Source organism: Eschrichtius robustus, chromosome 13 (genome assembly GCF_028021215.1).
Source record: "Eschrichtius robustus isolate mEscRob2 chromosome 13, mEscRob2.pri, whole genome shotgun sequence".
NCBI classification, from domain to species: Eukaryota; Metazoa; Chordata; class Mammalia; order Artiodactyla; family Eschrichtiidae; genus Eschrichtius; species Eschrichtius robustus.
In genome coordinates, this window is record NC_090836.1 from 100,962,388 (window position 1) to 100,986,230 (window position 23,843).

The window sequence follows — 23,843 nt, forward strand, 5'->3', positions numbered from 1 at the left end:
AATGTTCCTGTTTTTAAAACATTTCCCAGGAAAAACAAATGTTTGAAAGTTAAACATTTTGGCTATTAGGATGAAACAGAAGAAAAATCGCATTTGCCTTTTAAATATGGGCACCGGTGTTGGGTTGTGAATCCAGAACCCTCCCCCATGGGACCCGAGGGGGCTGGCCTGCAGCTGGGTGGGTGGAGGGTCCGCCCTCCCAGGACTGTCCTACAGTGGGCGGGGGGGGGTCTCGACACCCAGGTTTAGGCAGGCAATTTGGACTCCCGTGCTGCTGTGTGACCCCAGGCAAGTGAACTGACTTTCTTAGGCCCCTTTTCCCATCTCCATCTTCCCAGCTAACATTTCTGGATTTCATAGCAGAGCATGGCATTTACTCCTCCTAATATCCCTAAAGACAGTGATAACAGCTACCATCCAGGTTGTATAAATCATGCCTTTGGTTTTATGAATTCTGATGGCTTGGCATCTTGGAGGCTGGCTGACCCTGAGGGACTACCCCTCCAGAGTTAACCCATTGTAGAGATAGTAAAGGACTCACCTCTGAGCACACCTTTCACAAGCAAACCAACCAATCCAGACTCCACCCCCCACCCCCAGCCACGTCCTGCACGGGGCTGTCGCACACGCTGCCCTGATCAATCACCCCAGGGCCTGGGAGCAGACAACGAGGGTCAGCCCTGTGCCCCAGAGCCCACCCGCGTTATTCACTAGCCCATCCTCTGCCCGCTTGCCCTGTTTCTAGGGATCTGTGAGTATAACCTTCTTCCTCAGGGCAGTCATTTCCGTGTCTGCAAGTCTTACCACACCTGATTAAAACAAATCTCGGTATAAGTACAATACAGGGGCTTTATGTGTATTCCCTGGTTTGATTTTTCCAAGAACTCTGTGAAGAGCCCTGAACGTTCCGCCTTTACAGATGCGGATGCCGAGGCTGAGAAGTGAGGGTTTTCACTCCAGGCCAAGTCGCCGGGAGGAGGCAGAGATGGGGTCCAGCCTTGCTCTCTAAGGGTGTCTAGAAGCGTTGCATCTAAATTGCTTATCACTGTGCCTGGCACGGGGCAGCACAAACCAGCTTCTGGGGGACACAGCCCGTGCAGCGTGCTCCCATCTCTCAGCCCTGCCCTTGGCCCAGGCACCTGTCTTCAGCCTCTCCCGCCTGCTCGGGCTGCACACAGATTCCCTTTTTGCATCGCCGGCCCGTGTCCTCTGTGTGTGCATGGCGATGGCACGCGTGTGCCCGAGCCCCCTGCAGCCAGCCCCGGCGGCAGCTTGAAGCTGAGTCTCCACTCCAGAGTTACCCTAGATCGAGTGCCATCCCAAGAAGTCTGGTCACGTGAATCTCCCAGACATGGGCAAGTGTTTAAACACAGACCTGTCAAAGACGCACTAAAAATGCAATCAGAGATCGTTATGCCGTCTCTTTATTCCATTCCCCTCTGCTGTGTTCTGCGAGACGGGGATGGGCGGGAGGAGCCATAAGTGGGCATTTGCCTGATTGCCGCTGCATTCAGAGAACACTAAAACTCTGCCGGGCTCCGAACGCCGCTCCGGGAATGGCGTAGATTATGGAGAAGCTTGCACATATCATGTTGAATTGAACAGATTATGCAGTTTGGAGGTAGCACTTTCTGTTCAGTGGGATGGGTAAGTGTTAGCGATAAAGAATTGTAACCTTTTGGAGGGAGATTAGTCTTGGAAGCGCAAGTAGCAGAGCTTTCGTTTGCATCCCCCTTTGTGCTCTGAACCCCGCGCATACTCGCTGCCATGTGGAATCTACGTGTGGGTGCATATCTATTTGGACATAGATGGCAAATGAAAAGTTAAAATAGTATGGTCATCCTCCAATTCTCTGCTGATGAATACCTAATGGTCTTTTTACCACCAACAAATCCATGGCTAGCAAATGCCAGGATTTCAAGGGAGCTGGCTGAGAAGAAACGAAGCATTTGGGGAAGATGAGCTGGACGTTATCACGCAGAATACAAATGCATAACAATGCCCACCAGCTCTGAAAAGCAGGGAGGAGGGCTGGTTTCCACGAGGACTTGCTGCTTCTCCCAGACCCGAGGCTGGGAGATCACACCCCAGCAAGGCCCACCTGGCCCAGGAGCCAAGCAGACCCTCACTCTTCCCGAATGTCCTATCTTTCCAGTCCCCAGCTCAGCCTGCATGTCCCACCAGAGGCTGGCTGGTGTGACCACTGTTCTGTGTTCCTGAGGTAAGAGGCTGGGGTTCGAGTGCTGGTTCGCTGTTCTCTTGCTGTGTGACCTCAGACAAGCCCCTTTCCCTCTCTGAGCTCCAGTTTCCCCCTCTGTCCAATGAGGGGTGTGGATTGGAAGCTCTGCGTGTCACTTCTGGCACTGACCTCAGGACTAAGCTTTGTTTGGTGCCTTGTCCAGCTTCTGGAACACAGCCTGTGCTCAGACAGAGCTTGTGGGCAGCTGACCAGGGCCGGGGGGTTAAAACAGGGCCCAGCTTCAGGAAGAAAGCGAGTTTCTGGCTTGCTGGGCTTTGGGGATAGGCTGACTGGATTCTTTGCTTCTGTTGGGCTGAGGGAGGTGGGTGTGAGAAGGCATTGGGCCCATTTGTCCCCTCTCGGAGCCTCACCAAGCTGGCACAGCCCCCAGACACCTGCTGGAGAACACCCGGGGTTCAGGCACTCTTGGCACCTTGTCAGGGCAGGTGCTCCCATCTGGGCACTGGGGTGGTTCCCCTGTATGTTAGCCCTCTTCTCTGCTGCCAGGAAGGACAGCCGCAAGAAGGGGCAGAGGGAACAACATTAATCTCCTCTGGGCAGGCATCGGGAGGAAGAGTTTGTTTTCATCTCATCTTTTTCCCCACGAAGCCCCTGCAAGTCAAATGGTCATTGCGGGCCCCCAAACACTCCCTCATTCACTACCCAGATACAGGAGGGAGAAGATGAAGCTAAGCCAGAAAGCCTCTGATGATGGGTCGTTGGGCATTTTATCCACAATCAGGTTGGTAAGAGCTGCAGGCTCATGTGAGCATCTAATGCAGCTTTAGGTTGTAGCAACAGAGGTGGCAGCCCCAGAACAGAGGAGGGGACTTTTCCACTTGCCTCTGTGATAGTTAAGCCTTACCAGAGCCTTGGTTCTGGCTCTTCCACCCCCATCTACGAGAGAGCAGGTCCAATGGGAGATGATTCAGAGAGGGCCAGTCAGGATTCTGGGTGAGGGAGGTGGGTCTGGATAGCAAGCCCTGCCAGGACAGTTGGAGGAAAAATTTGGAGGAAAGGGAGGGATCCAGGTAGACAGAGATCAGTTGGTATAAAGGAGACAGAGCTATCCCAAGATGGATTGATTGATTTATAAATGCATCCATCTATCTCTTTCCATCTATTCATCTATCCATAATCCATCCTTCTTTGTCCATCCATCCATCTATCCATCCACTCATGCATCCATCCATCCATCCATCTATCCATCCACTCATCCATCCATCTATCCATCCACTCATCCATCCATCTATCCATCCACTCATCCATCCGTCATCCATCCGTCATCCATCCATCATGCATCCATCCATCTATCCATCCACTCATCCAACCATCATGCATCCATCCACTCATCCATCCATCATCCATCCATCATCCATCCATCATCCATCCATCATGCATCCATCCATCTATCCATCCATCATCCATCCATCATGCATCCATCCATCTATCCATCCACTCATCCATCCATCCATCATCCATCCAACGATCTGTCTACCTGCTGAGAGGCAGTGTAGCATGATGGTACCAGTTCAGGATGAGTTTGATGAGGCCAAGCCACAAAAACTGTCAAACTGTCCATTACCCTCTGTGCTTGTTCATCACTTTATTATTGATTTGTGTAACCTCTCCGAGCCTCCATTTTCCCAGATATAAAATTGGGATAATAATACTTAAGTGTCTTTGAAGGTTATACACAGCTGGAGAGTTGCCAAGTTCAAGTGACCAGGCAGTCAGAGATGTGTTTGTGGCTGGACTTCCAGCTCAGAAGGGCATGGTGCTGGAAGGTTTCTGTGTTCACAAATGGATGAGCCCCCTGCCTCCAAGCCGTGTGGCACCCACCTTTTGGGGAGAAACCAGACAATATTTGAGGGTGTCACGCCAGCATGTTATGGCTCCTGCCCCCCACCTGGCTTTATGTCCAGGAGCTGGTTCTTCCCTGGGAGGGAAGAAGCCTCAGTTACCTCCTCTGACCCGAGGTGGGAGGAACAGGGGAGAGCCCACAGCCTCCTGCCCACTCCTCAGTCCCTGGTAGTCAGGAGCTGCGGAAATAAATGAAACTGTATGGTTGGAGTAATTTGCTAATTTGCTTAAGTAACACCCCCGGTCAGAGACATGACACCAATACATTAGTGCGGCTCGGGCTCCCCGAGCCGGGGCGGCGTGCCAAGTGGGGTGGATGGATGCCGTGAAGTAGAAACACAGAGAACTAGTGCTGGAAGGCAGTCATGGTGGCCACTGCTCCAGCCGCGACTGCAGTGTGGTGAGGGGCTGGCCTGGTGGCCTTGAACGAATCTGAGCTGCTGACCCAGAGGTGTGGTGTCAGCTGGACCAGCACCTAGCATTGCTTTTCCCGCTCACCTGCTGCGGGACCTGCGCAGGTTCCTGACCTGGGACCCTCGTTCCCCAGCTTCGAGGCAGAAGTAACAGAGCCCACCTCGGGAGGGCCCAGCCTTTTACCGAGGGTGGCTGGCCCAATAGTGAGGTCCCGGAAGTGGCAGGCTTCTCTGTGCTGTCCCCCACGACCCTTCTCCAGATGCTCAGGCCCAGGCAAGCCTCTCCCCTCCCCGCCGGCAGCCTGAGCATCACTGGAGAGAGGGGTCTCTGCACCGTGTCACCTGGGGTGCTGGCGGGGGCTCCGCTTTCCAGACTTCTGCCGGGGCCTACTTGGGATGGAGATGGTGAAGCCAACACCTCTCCTCTCTGCTCCGGATTCTCTCCTGTGAGGAGAACAAGAGGACGTCTCAGCAACCCTGGGCCAGGCTGGGATGACAAATAGGAGGATGGGTGAGGCGGGGAGGCAGAGGGGCCTTGGGGAGCTCATCCCCATGGCCTGGTTGGCAGCTCGGAGGGGCAGGGGCCAGGTCTGGTCCCCTTCGTCTCCAGAGACTGTGGCCGGGGCCAGAATCCCCAACGCTGCTGGGAGTGGGCAGTACCTTAAAATGAGTGAAGTGGGCTGGGTGTGAGTAGTAAGGACAGGTGGGGACCGGGCAAATTGCCCTCTGCTTCCTCTCTAAGGGAAGCAAGGCACTCAGCACTTGCCTAGGCCAGGATGGTGAGATTTTAAAATTGACTGATTGATTTTTAGAAAACAGAAAGAATGACATTTTATTGGAATTTCTCTAATTTTTAATGTTGGCAACAGATGCAAATTGAGAAAAGCCAAAAAATTATGCCAAACAAAATATGTCTGTGGGCAGGGCTGGCCTGCTGGCTTCTAGTTTGCAAACTCTGGCCCAGGGAAGCTGACTTTTTCTGAACATCAAAAGGCTTTGTGTGTTTCCATTCATTGTCTTGTGTAATCCTAGAACGGTCTTGCGAGGTAGGCATTATTCTTCCTGTTTCACAGGTGAGGAAACGGAGGCCTGGGGGGGTCAAGTCACATAGCCGGTTAGTGGCAGAACTGGGTCTGGGACCCAGCTGTCAGCCCCTGGAGCCCATGTGTGTCATTGGACAGCCTCCCAGAGTTGACAAACACCAAAGAAGAGAGAACGCTATTTTCTCAAACCTGTAAAGAAGTCTGGGTGGCCGGTGAGGCAGTGATGAACAGATTATGGTTTTCTGCTTGTTTTGTGAAAAACTTCTCTCTCTGTGCTGGGGTCCCCACCTCCTCTGTGGCCAGGCTGGGAGGCGAGCGGCCACCCAACAGCCCTTTGCCACGGCCAGAGAGCCTGAGGCCAGGCAGAATGGGCAGGTCCCAACTGCAGCGGTGGGAGGGGGGCGGGCTGGAGAAGTTTCTAACTGGGTTCTGGATACTTCCATTTCATTGCAATTAGAATATGATAATAGGTGTAGTTATGGTACCTAGAACTTCATTGTGTGGCTCAGCCATAAAACTCACCCTGCCCCTTCCTGGAGCTTCCACAGTGCTGGGCAAACGGGGTTCTTCCTGGAACCTTACGGGGAGCTGAGTTTGATCCCACGTCTGTCGCAGCTGACCTGGTATTGTGGGCCTCGGTTCCCAGTAAGGCAGACAGTCCTCAGAATTTGGAGAAGAGGCATTTCTGGAATTGGGTTTCTGACAGAAGGCTCACACAGCAGAGGAGGTCGAGTTTCAGGTCATGGTCAAGGGTGAGAAAGCTCTGCTGTCCCTGGACTGTGTTACCCTTGTGTGGGACCAGCCACAGGGAAGGGGCTTGGTGGAGCTGGGGGCCACACGAGGCCCTTGGCCTCCAGAAAGGGGCAGTTACCAGGCATACTCACGTCGATCAGAGGGGAAACTGAGGCTCAGAGAGGTTAAGTGACTTGCTCGGATGAGAGGTGACAGAACCCAGGTCACCTGGCTCCAAAGCCGGACACTTTGCCCTGTGTGTGCTCCTGTGGGAGTCATGGTCACTGGTAACGGAGAAGACGCCTCCTGAGGTGTAGATCTCTGTTAACCCCGGGACGGTCCTCTGGGCAGGTTCCCTTTCACATCACCCTGGGACCCCTGGACGGGAGGCCGGAGCCAGAGGTGTGGCCATGGCTCTCGGTGGTCAGGATGGGGCTCTCGCCCTGGCCTTGTGGAGGGCGCCTTCCCGGGCTTTCCCCGAGTAGGTGGAAAGTCTGGGGTCCCACAGGCCTGACTGACTCAGAATCCAGCTCTGCCACCTCCTGGCCATGTGGCCTCCAGCACGTCACCCCACAGCTTCCTGAGCCTCAGTTTCCGCGTCTGCACGATGGAGACGATGAAGGCCTGGCTCCGTGCCTGACGCGTAGTAGGGCTTATATGTGCACGGGGTCCTGCGAACTAGCCACTTACTGCTGAAGAATTCGGACAAAAGAAGCGACTTTCTTGCTGAAACAGACGCAGAGTAAAGTTTGGTGTCTTTTGTACTGGCTCCTTCAGAAACCAGAGCTCAGGTCGTTTAGAAGTTCCATTCAGTGGTCGCAGTTACTTGTCTGTGAAATGGCTATGCAATGTCACCATTCTCCTGCCTAGACACCCCGTCTCCCCAAGGCCCCGTGCTGGGCTGGCACCTTCACACGCCCCTTGGTGTTTGCTTGACCCACCAGGGCACGCCCTTGGGGAGGGGGCAAGAAAAAGGCTTGGGCCTCGGGGTTCACCTTCGAAATTCATTTTTTTATCCTAATCAGGTACCATCATGACTCTTTCTCCAGGCCCGGAGAGCCTAGCAGCTGAGGCTGGTGCAAGGTCGGGGGTCACGGGCCTGAGCCTGGGGTCAGGCTGGCTGCCGGCAGGTGTTGGGGAGCTGGGGCAGGTGGCGGTCAGTTTACTGAGGCCGAGGGGCTGTGGTAGCCTTGGGCGGCCGTCCTGGAACCCAGCCCATGGCCAGATCACCCAGGAGGCAGTGCACACACCTGCCTAGGGCATCTACAACGTAAGGCCCCAGAGAAAGAAAGGGGAAGAAGCACGGCGTTGAGGAACCGCGTGGAATTTGCAGAGAGCACAGCTGGAAGGACCCTAGTATTAGCTCAGTGTATGTTATACACGGACGGTTTTGTTTTGTTCCCACTTAGACTGTGTTTTGACTTTGAATTCCGTGGCAGTAGGGGTGGGGACGGGCACTGTAATCTTTCCCGAGCGTAGGGTCTCCCAAGGTTTGACCTGGGCTCTGCAAAGAACTTGCAATTCCTGTTCATGTGGAAGCTAACGAGTCAGACCCCCAGGTGGAGGGGGCCTGAGACAGTGAGGCTGGCGAGGCAGGCCTGGGGGTCCAGGGCAGGGTCTCCTTCCAGTGGAAAAGTGGCCCGGACAGAAGAAACGGAGGTGGGCGAGTCCTGAGGATGGGGCCGGGTCCACTGCAGCTCAGAGGCCCTGCAGGAAACTGCCCAGCCCCGTCCTGCTGGTCTGGGGGGTGGGCAGCCTGTCACCCAGCAGCAGCGGGGGCAGGGAGGCCATAGGGATGGCAATCAGGCTGCCGCCGCCGCCTCTGATCAGAAGGCACCTGTCGGGAGCGAGGGTCAGCTCTGCCGAGGGGTCCAGGGGCTCTTGCCTGCCCCCTCCCCCCCGGCACTGTGGCCTCCAGAAGCCAACAGCGGTGCACCGTGTGTCTGTCTGTGTCGGCTCTGCAGGCAGCCTGCCCTACGAGTACAAGATCGTGATCGCAGGCAACCATGAGCTGACCTTCGACCAGGAGTTCATGGCCGACCTCATCAAGCAGGACTTTTACTACTTCCCGTCCGTGTCGAAGCTGAAGCCAGAGAACTACGAGAACGTGCAGTCGCTGCTAACCAACTGCATCTACCTGCAGGACTCTGAGGTCACCGTGCGGGGCTTCCGGATCTACGGCTCCCCGTGGTGAGTGTGCCTGGTGGGCGCTGTTCTGACTGCTGGTGACAGTGAAGCTGTGCTGGGGGGATGGAGGAGCTGAGGCTGAGTGCATGGAGGGAAGAGGGGCTGGGAGAAGCAGCAGAGAGACCTGGGGCCAGCTCTCCCCTCACGCTGTGTGACCCTAGGCAGGTCGCTGCCACTCTCTGAGCCTTGGTTTCTCCATATCTGGCAAATAATTCTATATGCTATACTGTCTCACATATAGACAGGTACTATTAGTATCCCCATTTTCCAGGTGAGGAAACTGAGGCACAGAGAGGGTAAGGGCCTGGCTGAAGGTCACACAAGTAGGAATGGGCAGAGCTGAGATTAAACCCAGGCAGTTTGGTTCCAGAATCCTTGCTTTTAACCATTATTCCATGTGCTAGGAATCTCCCTGTTGTCTGTCCCTCTGACACACACAGAAGATGCATAGGTGGGGGGGTGGTGATTGATTAGCCAGATTGAGGAGAGGCAGTCGGAATTTTCATGGAAGGCCAAAGTCCTGCTTTACTGTACTGGGGACGGCAGTTGTTTAAATCACAAGTATACATCAAGCCTTTGTTCCCTGTTGGGGACACAGAGCAATCAGACCTCATCCCTAGGCTCACCTGGCTAAGTGGGGATCAAGGTGAGAACAGGTCATGACGGGTCTGCATGACAGTCGGTGTGTCCATAGTAACCCCCGTGATGATGGTGATGATGATGATGATGGTGATGATTAAGATTATGATGATGTTGATGGTGGCAGCAGATCATTCCTGAACAATTACAGTAAGCTGGACCCTGGGCTTAAATCTCCATAAGAATTGTCTCTAATCCTTGCTCAGCCTTGTGAGGACTGATATATTGTCCCCGTCCTGTAGTTGGATAGACCACCTGGCCCTTAGAGGCCCAGCTGGCAATGGCCACAGGGTGCCAAGTGCTGGTAGGGTGAGGAGGACACCATACACAGGAAGGAGAGACCTCATGTGCTTGAAAGAGTGGCTTGATTCCGGAAGGCTCCCTGGAGGGGGTGGGGTGACCTGAACCACGAGGGAAGAGAAGGACATTCACAGGCGTGGAGGGGTAACAGGGCCTGAGGCTGCACCATCAACCAGAGCAGCACATGTAGGGAGGCTGACGGGCGATCTGGGGGGACCCGGGGCCTGTCCGGGTGCAGGGACTTCAGGGAGAGCAGCTGATGACACAGTGTGGCTGGGAAGCCCTGGGGCGGCCCTGGCTGAAGCCACACGGTGACCACCTGCTGGCTAGAGGCTGTGAGGGATTTAGGACATGGTCCCATCCTCCCAAGGCCTCCTCATGGGGCAGAGAGGAGATGCTGGGCTGTCCTGCCTTCCTTGAGCCCCAGGAGATGCCTGCTGTCATCTCCCTGGTCCTCGCCGTGTACAGGGTCTCCACAAACCCTCCCGGCGGCCTGTGAGGTCCTGACGAGGACTGGGGTGGGGGGCCCTCAGGGATGTGCTAAGCTCGGGGCCAAGGCCAGGAGAGGGGAGGAGATGGCCGAGTCTGCCTGGCAGGCTGTGAGAGCCCAGACCTGGAGGGGAAGTCAGTTAGGCAAAAAACCAGAAGGAGGTCATTGTCAAAGGAGGAACCAGCGTGAGCAAAGGCATGGAGGTGAGCTGAGCACGATGGGAGGGGTGGAGCGTGAGGTGCAGGTGGGGCGGCGGGAGATGAGGCTAGAGGGTCAGGAGGGTCAGGTGCCAGACCGGGGAATCTGGACTGGATCTCTTTGCCCAGTGGTTTCCAACACCCTGTCTCCCCTGCACACCCACATACCCACACACACCCACACCCGTACACACAACATTTTGTTTAAAGTTAGATTGCGTAGAAGTTAACAGCATGGCTTTGGAACCAAACTGCCTGGGCTCAACTCTTGGCCTCACCTCTTATGGCCTGTGTGACCCTGGGCGAGTCACTTAACTTCTCGGTGCCTCAGTTTCCTCCTCTGCACAATGGGAGTGATGGGGCACCTCCTGCATGGGGTGGTTGTAAAGATGTCAGGAGGGTTCAGCTGAGCCCAGTGGCTGCACTAGGCTTTCCACGATTGGAGACATCATTCTTGTTATTTGCTATGTGGAGCCCCCTTCCATCACAGCCTTGCCCGGAACCCAGATGTGAGATGGAGGACAGCAGGGGGTGGGAGCCGGCAGGTGTCACTCAGTGTCCTTCCCACCCCACCCAGAGCAGCTCTGTGCAGCCCCACAGCTGGGCCCCGAAGAACCCCTTTGACGGCCAGCTCCCCAGTCTCCTGGCCGGGATGTCAGGCCAGCCCCGTGGTCCCCTATGCCAGCTGCAGGCCAAGTGCTGGTGCTGCTGAGGCCTGAGTGAGGCCGCTGTCAGCCTTGCTGGTGTCCAGCTGCTCTGTGCTCGAGCTGCCTGCGGTCTCTGCTTTGACTTTTGTGGCTCCAGCACGGGCAGTTCTGGACCTTTTAGTTGCAGGCCCCCTGGGGCCTGAGTGGGGAGGAGCACCTGTCTTCTCCTTGACCCTTACCTGTCGTCCCAGCTGGATGCACACCCCCGACCCCATGCCATGGCAGGCCCAGCACCAGGCTGCTAGACAGAGAAGGGACCCAAGGAGGGCTTGGTGAGATCCAGGAGGGCTCCCTGTTGGAGGGGGTATTTGAAGGAGGTGTGGGGTTTCCATAGGCGGAGGAGGCAAGGGAGGAGCCGTATTTCGGAGCCCCTGTTATGTGCCGGACCCTGCCACACTCTTCTTGGGCCTGCTGTTGGTTCACAGCCTTTAATGCCGAGGGCTAGACGGCACCTCGTCTGCATTCTGAGATGCAGGCTGTGAGCTGGCATTCCATGCAGCAACCCTGGGTTCCTTTAGGCCCCATCTGGGGCTGGGAGCAGGTGGTGTGAGGTGAGACGTGGGCTCATGTGCTGGGGAAGTTTCACTAAATTTCCCCCTGTGTGAGCCAGTTGCTTGCATCTGCTTCCATGGCACCATGGAATTAATCCTGAGTTCCTTCTGCCACCTTCCCCCCTGGGACCTGCATGCCTGGGAGGGTGGGCCCCTGCCACCAGGCCCCCGGAATCTCAGCAACAGTAGTGGCTGGGCAGTTGGGTGGTAAGGGAAGGGTTGTTCAAATTGCAGTAACACCACCTCTTAGCTGTGTGACTCTGGGCAAGTGCCTTAGCCTTTCTGGTCCCTCTGTATAGGGAAATGATACTGCCCACCCTATAGGGGGGTTGTGAGGGCTGCGTGGGCCCATCCAGATGAAGGCCAGGCCCAGAGTGTGGCCTTGGAGGTTGGCTGTCGTTATTATTACTGGGGAGCCGCTGGGGTGGAGACCAGGACAGAGAGAGCTCTGTTCCCGCTGATACCTCAGCAGCCCCTAGGGTAGGACCAGGCCTGCAATTACCTCCTTTTACAGAAGGGTAGGTAGAGGCCCCGGTGAGGACGTGGCTTGCCCAGGGCCACGCAGTGAGTGGTTCTCCTGACTCTCGGTCTGCTCCAAGATGGAGGCCCTTTTATGAACGCCTACTGTGTGCGTGGGACACAGGCGTGGGACAACGTGCCCTTCGCGTGTTCCTTGGTCCTCTGAATAGCCTCAGGATGCACCTCGGCCTTGTTGGCCCATTGAGACCTGGGGATCAAAATGATATTCTCATGGCCACCCGGTGGTTGGTTAATTCATTGATCAAGTGTTTGTCCCGTGGCCACTCTGGGGACGTGCCATGAGCCAGACGGATGCAGCTCCTGTCTTCACGGGGTTTTTATCCTCGCGGGAGACACATCAACCACCCATTCCTTGATTCAACAAGAGCCACGGAGGAGAAGCTCTGGGAGCTAGGGTCGGGGAAGTCTCCCCACAGGAGAGCCATAGATACAAGCAGCTCTGGGGTCTGCGAAGGGTGTGACAGGCAGAGGAAACAGCCCCGGCAAGGCCCAGGAGGCTCAGAGGGCTGTGGACGTGCTGGGGGCGGAGTGTGGCTTCCAGGGTCTCAGTGAGAGAGCGGAGGCCAGAGGCTGGGCCATCAGGCCGGGCTGGCGGCTGCCACGGTGGGTGGTGGCCTCACCCTGGTCTCCCAGCGCTCAGTGAGCCGCGGCTCCTGTAGCCCCGCGTCCTCAGCCCGTGGGGACCTGGCACATCACACCCGAGGCCTGGAAGGGACACAGTGCTCGTGTGTGCAGAGCTGACTTTCAGTCACGCTTGTGCCCTGGACCCACACACACCAGGGACGTCCCCACTGCCCTGACTCTCACTTCACATCTGACCCCGGCAAGTCACGTCTCTCTGAGCCTCTGTCTTCCATCTGGGCAAGGGGGCACCAGGGTCCTCTCTGTGGTGTCGTCAGGTGAAGCCACACTGGGGAAGTGGCACTTATCAGTCTCCAAGAAGGTATTCTTGGCCAAAGAACCTCGTGGCCTGGCTGCCAACTCTGCCTGGCTCGGGGGGGCTGTTCGCCATCCCCACTGTCTGTCGAGGTTTAGGCTGGGCGAGCTCAGCCCCCGGCGCCGGCCGCCTGGGCATATGGCAGCTTGTTAGGAGGGGCTGGACAGCAAAGCTGACAGTGATTATTATTAAATTCAGATGTTCAGGGTTTTCGTTTTCTTTTTCCCGTGCCCTTAACATATTGACTAACACGTGGAATACAGGCGACTTTAGCAGCCATCGTAACGCCAGCAGGCGGGGATCAGGGATCAAATAAACCAGTAGCCGTAAGTAACCTAATATCAGTGGTATCTGGGGCATGTGGGCAAAGCTGACCCACGCTGGGGGCAGACCTGTTCTGTGTCATCCTACAAGGCAGAGCAGGGACACAGAAGGCAGGTTCTCATCAGTGTGGGAAGACTATCCCACAGGCAGGAGCCCAGGGGAGAGGCAGTGGGGCCTTACTGAGTGGTGAGCTGCCCATTACAAGGGGCATGCAAGCAGGGATACACTGAGGTTGGGCCTGGTGTCCTCCCAGCTCCTCCCCCATGCGGAGGGCCACTGTTTCTCTGCCTGAGGCTGATGATCCCCTGTAAGCAGAGGAGAGCAGAGGGAAGCCCTTTTGGTGCTAGACTTGGGACGAGGTTGGCCTTGATATTGAGGACTCACCAAAGGAAGCTCGGAGGAGGAAGCAGACAGCAAACTCATGGTCGCCACGACCGGCCTTTCCTCTAAGTGTTACCACCAGGGGATGCTCTGCTTGGGAGACCGGTGGGTCAGATTTGAATGGTTCCACTTCTTGTGAGACACACACTCGGAGGCCCACAGTGGCCGTCAGGTGCCTGGCCCCCTGCAGGGCTCTGGAGACCCAAGAATGGGTCCGGCCTGGCTGTGTCCCCTGTGACAGGGCACCATTACCAATTCCCGTTTGCAGGATGGTCAGAGGCAGAGAGAGAATAATTTTCTTTTTTTTTTTTTTTTTCTCCATGAGATAGTTTTTGTTTTGTTTTTTTTTTAAACATCTTTATTGAAGTATAATTGCCCCACAATGGTGTGCTAGCCTCTGCTTTATAACAAAGTGAATCAGCTATACATATACAATACGTTCCCATCTCTCTTCCCCCTTGCATCTCCCTCCCTCCCACCCTCCCCATCCCACCCCTCCAGGTGGTCACAAAGCACCGAGCTGATCTCCCTGTGCTATGCGGCTGCCTCCCACCAGTCATCTATTTTACATTTGGTAGTGTATACATGTCCATGACACTCTCTTACCCTGTCACATCTCACCCCACCCCCTCCCCATATCCTCAAGTCCATTCTCTAGTAGGTCTGTGTCTTTAGAGAGAATAATTTTTTAATGTGAATATGTCCTATGCAATATTTTAAATGTATGTACACTAAAAAAATTGTGTAAATTTGTCTGAAGTTCAAATTTAACGGGGCGTGTTGTGTTTCGTCTGGCCACCCGTATCCTGAGACAGTTGGGTTCTGCCTGTTTTTCGAACTTTATAAAAATGGACTCGTGTTGTTCCATGACTGCTTTTTTTCACTCAATATTATATATTTTTAAGATTCTTCCGTGTCATCATGTGCAGTTGTGATTGGTTCTCTTCTCAATGCTGTGTAGGATTTCATCGTAGGAATATATCACGATTTATTTATCCATTCTGCCCAGTTCCCACCACCCTTGCTTTGGGCCCATTATAAATAATATTGCTATGAACATTCCACATGTCTCTTAGTGCACATAGAGATTTACTCCTGAATGTGCGTGCGTGTGGACACACACACACACACACACACCCCCCCCCACACACACACCCAGGAACGGAGTGGTCAGGTCATACACTGTACAGCTCTTTGGCAGAGGCTACGCCAGTTTTTCCCTTGTCAGCCGTGCCCTGCCTCACCTCCTTGCCAGGACTTGGTATTGTAGGCCTTGCAGATTGTACCCATCTGGTGGCTGTGCTGATATCTCAAGGTGGTTTTCATTTGCATTCCCTTGATGACCGGGGAGGTTGAGAATCTTGGCCACTTGGATTTCTTCTTTTGTGAAGGGCTCAGGTCTTTTGCCCATTTAAAAAGATAATTGGGTTGTCTGCCCTTTCCGTATTGGTTTGTAGAGTTTCTTTGTGTATTCTGAATGCAAGCCCTTCATCACATGTAATGTCTCAAGTGGCTTTTCCTCCCCTGTGACTGGCCTCTTCCCTCTCTTCGTGGTGCCTTCAGATGACTGAAAGTTCGTAATTTTGGTGTAGTCAAATGTGTCACTGTTTTTCTTTGCAGTAAGTGCTTTTTGTGTCCTATTTAAGAAATCCCGCCCCTGAAGTCATGAAGATGTTTCCTTATTATCTTCCCAGATCTTCGCTGTTTTGCCTTTTATCAATATGTTTAGGTGTTGGGTCCACTGGCAGTGATTGCATTGATGGTGTGAGGTAGGGATCCCGTTTTGGGATTTTCCACTTGGCCTGGCACCAAATATGGAGATCATCCTTCCTGGCTGCTCTGTGTTGCCCTCCTTGCCTGGCACACGGGGGCTGTGTCTGGGCTATCGCCTGCTCCTTCAGCCCACCTAGCTCCAGGGCCACACTGTCTTAACTACTCCAGCAACCCATTTCTGTCATGTCTCTTTTCCCAACTAGGAGAGTTGAGGCTCCAGGAGAGCAGGGACCTGACTCCAGGGGCGGCTGCCTCACCACTTCCCCGGTCCAGTCCGGCGTGGGAGGGATGGAGGGCTCACTAGAGCCGCGTGCTTGCGCGACCACCCTCCCGGGGCACCGTGACTTTCTGGAAGTCATCTCTGGGCCCCTCAGATGCAGACTCGGCGCTGAGCCTTCGCCGAGAGCAGCTTAGAGGAAGGGGGCGGGAACCAACCGCAGAAGAAGAGGAAGAACTCAGCTGTTACAAAATCCTAAGTGTTAAAAAAAAATTCCGTATACATACCGTATTCATTTATGGGTTTTGGATGCATTTTTTGTTCTCATTTAACTGAAAACGGCCTTGATTTTTTTTTTTTTTTGAAGGAGTGAGGGAGGGAGTGAAGTTGGCACGCAGCTAGTCCATCTGGTCTAATTACTTCTGGTATTTTGAAAGAAGGCATCTAAACCTGCTGAGACAGGAAACTTTGAGAAGTGGTGGCCGGGCCGCTGCTGGGCGTCTGGGCGCGGATCCTGGTCCTCAGCTAGGAGGCCTGGCTGCCTACGGGCAGGGCAGGGCCTGGGGCGCAGCCGGAGCCTCGGGGACCAGCTCTCTCCAAACAGCCGGGATGTGCAGGGCCCAGCTGAGTGACCTCAGGTCAGGATCCTGGCTTCTGTGAAATGACAACGGGACAGTCCTCTCATGGGGTTGTTCTTAGGATTCAGAGAGGTCTTGTGCGTAAGTTGCTTGGCACACAGGCATTCAACACACGGTGGTCCCACCTACCCCCCAAACCTCTCCAGCTACTGCCTCGACTGCCCAGAGCGGGGGCTGGGGGCCCAGAGCGGGGGCTGGGGGAGGTTGTGTACATACAGCCTGCAGGGGCTGCGGGCACAGAGAGGGTGGCCCCTGGACAAGGCTGGCCGTGGGTTCTAGCGTGAGCCTTTGTCGTCCTTCCCTCCGCTTCCCTGTGTGCACAGGGCAGGCCCGCTGGGGGTGGTGGGTGCGAGGAGCAGGCAGGAACTGAGCAGCCTGGGAATTTAAAATCTGTGCCCTGAAGGTGCCGGGGCTCTGCTTGTTGATGTGACAGTAGCACAATTACTGTTCTCACTGCTGACCCAGAGGCTCTGAACTTATAGCTGCTCCAGCTACTTGAATTCTTCACAACCATGAGTGAGGTCTAACCCTTGTCCCCATTGTATAGCTGAAAAGACTGAGACCCACAAAATGAAGTGACTGGCTTAAGGTCCCACAGTAACTGGGAGCCCAGATGGGCCGGGATGGAAGGATGGAGGCCCTGCCCAGAACGGCAGACAGAGAGGTGCTAAAATAAAATGCTTTTTAAAAGACTTGATAAAATACATCTTTCCGGGAAAAAAGAAAAGAGAGGATGAAATAATGAACTCCTAGCTTTCCCCTTGCTTCTCAATGCCTGTCACCATAATGTGGTCAAGGGGGTGCCAGTGGAGTGGGATCCTGGCGGTGCCAGGACCTGAGACAGCCCGCGCTGCCCCCGCTGTCCCCGCCACCGCCAGAAGCTGATGGGAGACCACGGTGAGCCCAGTTTGGACTGCCGTCCCCCTCACTGGGCTCTGGACCCTCCGTCCTTCTGGCTCTGCTTGAGGAATGGGTGGGCCTGGGGCTCAGTTCCCAACCACCTCACCCTTTGCTCTTTCTATTAAGAAAATCTTTTTAACCTCTCAAAAAAAATACTCATTTTTCAGTCTCTCTGGTAATTCTCCGAGGTGTTTGGGGTGTCGTAATTTGGGGTTGCCCGCTCACGTTCTGCAAGGCTCTATCTGGGGGATCCTGGGCAGCCAGGTGTGGGGGTGCCCCTCAGAGAGGATGTTTACCCCAGTCTGTGGGTGCCCCTGGCCAGGGACCCCCTTCTGCTCCTTTCATGGATCGGAGCTTCCTGGGCCCACGGGCTCACGGCCTGGGGAAGCCTGGGTCAGAGGTCCAGGGGAAGTTTCCCTCTGGTGGAGGCCTCCCCGCGGTCCACTCTTTCCCCGAGGCCCTCTGGGGACCCAGCTTTCTGGCCACAGCCCCTGCTAACCACCAGGGCCCTTCTCTCTTGTTGCTTCAGGGCCATGAAGACCCACATTCGCTGGTTCAGAGGCTGGCAGTCCCCGGGCATCTAGCACTGTGCTTATTTACATTTCATCCTGCGTTTCTAGGTGGTTTCAGCACAGGCCGTGGCCTTGATCTGTTCAGACAAGAGAGGCCAAGGCTTTCCCTCCCCTTCAATACCTGAAACCCTCATTCAGCAAACTTCCCATGAGCCTGCTGCACAGTGGTCCCACCTGCTCTGCCTTTCACTCTCAACAGGACAAGGCAGGACTCTTTTCATCCCCGCCTTACAGAGGAGAGAGGTGAGGCGAGACGTGGGTTGGTCAAGCGACTGGTCCAAGGTCTCAGCTATAGGCAGAGGTGGTGCCAGGTTTCCGCCCAGGTGGGTGGAGTTGGGGAGCTCCGGGGGCGGCTGGCCTTGACCTGTCTCATCGGCTGCTGCTTCCCAGCCTGGCCCTGGCACCATCCCTCCTGCAGCTCCTGTTGGGCTGCAGAACCACAAGGGGCTGGCCTTGGGGTCCTAGGTCCCTGGCCCCGTGAGTGCTGGATGCTCCCCGAGCCCCGGGCCCTCGTGTTCTCCTTCCCAGGGCCCTGCCAGGGTGCAGCGAGTAAGGACCCTGGAGCGCTGGTCGGAGCATCACAGAACCTCAGCGGTACTTCCCTCCCTTCCCGTCTAGAGCCCAAATCAAGTTGGGAACAGCCTGTATCTGTTCACGACAAGCTGGGAAGCCTGCTGACCGCGAGCCCTGCCCGAGCCTCGGTGCCCCCTTGTTTGGTCCTGTGACAGGGACACGACAGGCTTGGGAGGGTCCCCGAGGGACCGAGCAGTGTCCTCCCCCAGTGGTCACTTCCCTCTCCTTCCTCCACCGGATATTATACTCATCAGCCTTACACACGACTGGCAGTTGACAACTTTTGATGGAGGGAAGAAATTCCTCATGTCTGGACCCACACTGTGCTATCTCTGCACGAGCGTGTGCACACGCGCACATGCAGACACATACCATACACGTGCACACACACACACCACATAACACACGCACACATGAGCACCCATTCTCTCTCACACACACTTTTTCTCACCTCTCTCACACTCAGCCTCTCTCACACACACGGGATTTCTCTTCTGCTCCTTTCCTATGCTTATCGTTCTTGATTTCTCATTGTTGTTTTCTTTCTAGAAGGGCCCTCAGCACACATACGCACACTCTTCTACGTGAGATTAATGTTTGAAACGAGTCCTCTGCCTTCTCCCCGCCGCGGAGGAGTCCCAGCGAAACAAAAGATGAATGATTCTGCGCCTCGGAAGGGTGGGGGAAATTAATTAGGAATGACAAAGGACCCCGTTCTTTGGTTCCACTTATCTTGCTGCTGACTTGCCCTAAGTGTGTGTGGGGCAAGGTGTGTGACTGACAGTCCCGGGGACACGTCGCTGCTCCTCCTGGCCCTGCCCCCTCGCTGGCAGCCGCAGCTGCCCTGCTGCGGCAGCGTCTCCCCCAGACTCCCCCTCGGCTCCCAAGCCCGGGAGATGCAGAGAAGGAGCAAGGCAGACCTGCCTCCACCAGAACCGGGACGTCCCCAGGAATGGGGGCCACCTGTGGGGTGAGGAGTCAGCAGGAACTCGCTCGGGGGACCCAGGCATGTCACCGACCCTGAGCCTTGGTTTCCCTGCTGCAGATGGGAGCACGGCCTCACTGGAGTGCTGAGAGGGTCCCAGGACGCACGTGGGCCAGTGACACGTGTGATCCTCACCTGAGATGCTCTCAGTGTTGGCTGTCTCTGAGAGAGGGCAGAGGCTGTATTTGGCTCCCTGGAAGTGGCCCCGGAAAGCCTGACCTTTTGGGGAGGGGGTACTGGGGCAGGAAGAACAAACAGATTAGGGTCAAGATGAGTGTTCGGTCTGCAGCGGGAGAGGGAGTGGACCTGGTCAGGCTTGTCTGGGAGCTCAGGGGCGGCTGGCTGCCGGTGGGGAGAGGTCCCTGCCCCGCTCACACTGCAGCTTTCACCCCGCGGAAGAAGAGGCGGAAGTGGGAGAGCACCTGGCCGGTGGGGAGGTGGGGCGGGCCACTGTGAGAGGCCGTTCCCTTCCACCTGCAGGGCAGCCGCCCCTGCCCTCACCTAGGGAGCGGGCTGCCTGGGGAGGCAGGGACGGTCCCCCGAGGGCGGTGAGTCGGGATGCAGCCGAGGAGGTGAGCATCACGTCTGAGGCCTCGTCAGTGAAATGGGCACAGGATTCCCCCGGGCAGGTCGTGGCAGGGTGAGGGAGAATGGGAGGCTCAGCAGATGGCCAGAGTTCTGGTTCTGGTGGTGGTCCTGGTGGAGGGTCTCAGGGCTTCATGACGGCCAGGGGCTCTGGGGAGGGCTCCTGGGGAGGGTGTGGGGAGGGGAGGGTTAATGCTTAGTTCTTCCCACCTGCCTGCCTGCCAGATAGAGCACGTGTCAGTTCATTCCATCATTCATTCATTCGTTCATTCATTCAGGCACACTTTGTGCAAACCCACCCTGAGGTCCACCTGGGCCCAGCCATCAGTTTAGGCAGGATGGATTCAGGGATGGTTTGACCCGGGCCTGCCCTGAAGGAGCCTGTGTAAGGGCACTCAGAGCAGGGAGGGTCACTTGTGCTTGGGGATGGAGGTGATCAGGGGAAGCTTCCTGGAAGAGGTGGCCTTTGAGCCAGGCCTTAACAAATAATGGGTCATGGACTCTGAGGAGAGGCTAGAAAGGGCATTTCAGATGGCTGGAACAGTATGAGCAAAAACCCAGAGGTGGGGAAAGGCTGGGCCTTGTTCAGGAAACAGAGGATTGTTGTGACTGGTGGGCGGTGAGCTCATTGGGGAATCTGAGCAGGATGGTCCGAAAGGTGGAATGGGGCAGAGCCCAAGGCCCCCGCATGCCAGGCCATGAGGTTCGGGCTTGTCCTGGAGGTAATTGGGAGCCGTGGAAGGTTTTGGAGTAGAAGAGTCACAGGGTGAATGAGAGGCGGGGCACCAGGAACCAGAGTGCAGCCATGCTCAGAGGGACAGGCAGGCAGCTGCCATTGAAGAGGGAGAACCTGGGGCCCAGCCACCCCAGCGGGATCCGGGTCAGCGGCCCACTGGGCACAGGATGCAGGAGCCAGGAACCCTGGTCCAGCTCCCCCTAGCCTCCTGAGTGTCCTCAGACCCATGACTTCTCTGTGCCATCATTTCCTCACCTCTAAAGTGGGGGGCCTCCTGAGAGCTTTGTCCTGAGGATTAACTGAGCTAAGGTGTGAAAGAGGCTGGTAAAGTGGGGTTTGCTGAGGAAGGTGGGCTGGATTCCTGGTCCTGCTGGCATCACTCTGAGATTGAAGCAGAGAGCACAGGCTCTGGAATCTGCTGTCTGGGTTGGAGCCCTGGCTGTGCCACTTGGTTACCAGGTAACCTTGGGCAATTCTCTGTACCTCTGTGCCCCTCAGTTTGTGCATCTGTAAAATGAAGCAGTGATGGCAGTTGCCTCTCGGGGTGGGTGTGAGGATTGGAGGCTCATGGAGAGCCTTTGGAGCTAGGCCTGCGCGGGTGTCCCCTCGGTGACCCCTTGGCGGCCTATCAAGGGGGCCCCCCTCCCCTGGCCTCTGCCCTCAGGCGTTGCGCCCTGCCTGGGTGCACCACTGGGCCCAGCTCTACCCAGGACACCCTGGGCCTCCCCCACACCCACCCCCCAGCATCCCTGGGAAATGGGGTCACCATACTCCAGGCTAATTGAATGGCCCCTGGTGCACCCCCTTTCCCGGGGCGTGTGCCTTGCCTGGGGAGATGGAAAAACCAGAGCAGGGGAGGCTCTGCTTCAGACGTGTTCTACAGACAGGCATCGCCCCCCTCCCGTCTGCCACTAGGGAACCCGGAGTTCACGCTTCAGGGGGAAACCGTTTAATGATTGGCCACGAGGAGGTCATTTATATTGGCTAAGCGGGCCTAATTAGACTGGATTCGAAGGTTACCGTAAGCGCACAAAAAAGCTGTTAAGGGGTTAACCTCTGAGAGATTACACTGTATTCACCGCTCTGTTAAAGTTTGAATTAATTTTTCCCATGGGTTTGTTCACATTCTAATTTTCAACTAAATGAGACATCTGTTTCAGAAAAGGAAAATTTGCTCTGGTTGTCATGGCAACTATCATTCTGTAAGAAAATTATTCCAATGGTTACTTTAGAACAGAAAGACAGAAATTCAGGACATAAAGCCGCCTGCCATGGCTCTGTCGGAATTCTGATCCATCCGACCTCCTCGGGGGTCTGTGATGTGTCCTGGACGGTGGGCGGACGTCAGGGCTCCTGGCCCTCAGGGCAGTGAGGCTGCATCAGGCGCCAGCTGCACTGGGGATGGGGACCGTGGCTCTGGCAGCGCCCACCGTCTCAGGCACTCGTGGGTCTCAGACCACGGCTGCCCCCAGGGTGGGTGGGGAGCTCGGGGCCGGGCTGGATCCGGGCTGCTTGGATGACAGGCCCTGCGAGCCCCCGCCTGCCCTGACCTCTGTCTGGAACCCCGAGCAGCGAGCAGCCTCGCACTTCACCTGTGGCCCCAAAGGGCCCTGCTGGGCGAGGAGAGAGGGTCAAGTGACCAAACGCAGGATGCCTGGGATGTCGGGGCCGACTGCACCCTCGGGGAGGGCTGGTGCCCCCCATCCCTTTGGCTCCTCTTCCCATGACACAAACCTGGATGGACGTCGTGCAGGAGTGTCCGAAGGCTTTTCCAGACCCTGGGGAGTGAGGTCACCCTGAAGATTCCGCCTCTCCCGCTGCTCTGGCCCTGCTCCTGGCCACCCCTGAGAAAGGCCTCCCAACCTGCGGGCCGCCCTGAGAAATGCCTCCTCTGGACGTTTCCGTGCATGACTTGACTCTTCCTGCTCCCCTCAAATTTCAATAAAGGCCAGAACATCCCCTTTTCCCAGTGACGGAGCTCCTGGGTATTTGGAGGCATTTTCGTGATAATGGTGCAATTTCATTCCCTTACACCTCCTCCCACCCATCTTCTTTCCCTCCCCTCTGTGTCAGGCAATGGGTGGGGTAGAGCATCGAGCAAGAAGGACCCCTCTGCCCTCATGGGGTAAGATCTGGGGCCATAGGCATCCTTATCCCAGTTTACATGGTGAAAGAGTCTGGGAGCGTGCGGCCCAGGGGCAGAGCCAGAGTGTCTGATGCCAACTTCGGTGCCCTTGAGCAACCTCTCCGGGCATCCCAGGGGGCAGGGTGGATTCCAGCTTCCCAGGACTTGAGGTGACGTGTTTCCAAGAACCACGGAGGTATATCTATGGGGAAACGCCACCCCCAGAGGAAGGCTCGTTGGTACTGGAGGAGGAAGGTGACGTAGGCAGGGGCTTGTGTGGGTCAGCTCCTGGGGGTCTGTGGGGTCTCTGATATGTTACAAAGTGTCTTTTCCAAAAAGCCACTCCTTGCTGTGGCTCATGGGAACTCACAGATGCCTTCTCTCCATGCTGATGAGGCCTTGTCCCCTCTCGAAAATATTTGATTAGGTTTTTGAAAAATGGATGCTGTGTTTGGAAGGCAGCAGAAAGGCATTGCTCCTTTTGCTGTAAGCTGACGGGCTGTGGGCTTCTGGGGGGACTACTGGGCTTGGCTTTATGAGCAGCTTCCAGGCTGCTGCAGCCTTCCCTGCAGGCACCCCGCCCTGGCTTAGCCAAAGTGGGGCTTTGAGTACGCCCAGGGTCTGAGGGCTTCAGAAATTGCAGAGCTGTGAGCTCAGTATGTTAGGGCTGCCAACCGCTTTTGACCAGGAACTGTGGTAGGAAAAGCATTTGTTTTTTTTTTTACATTGTGACTCAGTACACCCTTATGTGGGTGTCTATTTAAATATAAATATATTTAACGAAAGTATCCCTTCCCTGCTATGATGTACTCTGATGTTTTCTATTCTTTTTTTCCCCCTTTTCCTTTTATTTTTTTAAAATGCTGTTTGACCCTTCAAAATGCAGTTTGAAAAACCCTGCCCTGAGCCAAAGGTTTTTCATCCAGGTTCCGTGAGTGGGTTTCAGGAGGGGTCCATAGTAATGATGGTGATGATGATGGTGATGGAGATGGTGGTGGTGGTGGTGGTAGTGGTGATGGTAATGATGATAATAGTGGTTATTATGGTAGTGGTGATGGTGATGGAGATGACGATGGTGTTAGTGGTGGTGGTGACAGTGTTGACGTTGGTGATGATGGTGTTGGGGATGATGATGGTGATGGAGATGACGGCAGTTGCAAAGCATTGGACCAGGCACTGTTTTAAGCGCTTACGTG

General features: G+C 55.6%; 1 protein-coding gene across 1 annotated transcript in view; it reads left to right on the forward strand.

Moving 5' to 3' along the window:
* The window catches only part of MPPED1 (metallophosphoesterase domain containing 1), a 63,222-nt gene that overhangs the window by 31,202 nt on the left and 8,177 nt on the right, over positions 1-23,843 (forward strand). Inside the window, exon 3 of the mRNA XM_068561260.1 lies at positions 8,255-8,480. Coding sequence (XP_068417361.1) covers positions 8,255-8,480 — 226 coding nt within the window. The remainder of the gene's footprint in view (positions 1-8,254; positions 8,481-23,843) is intronic.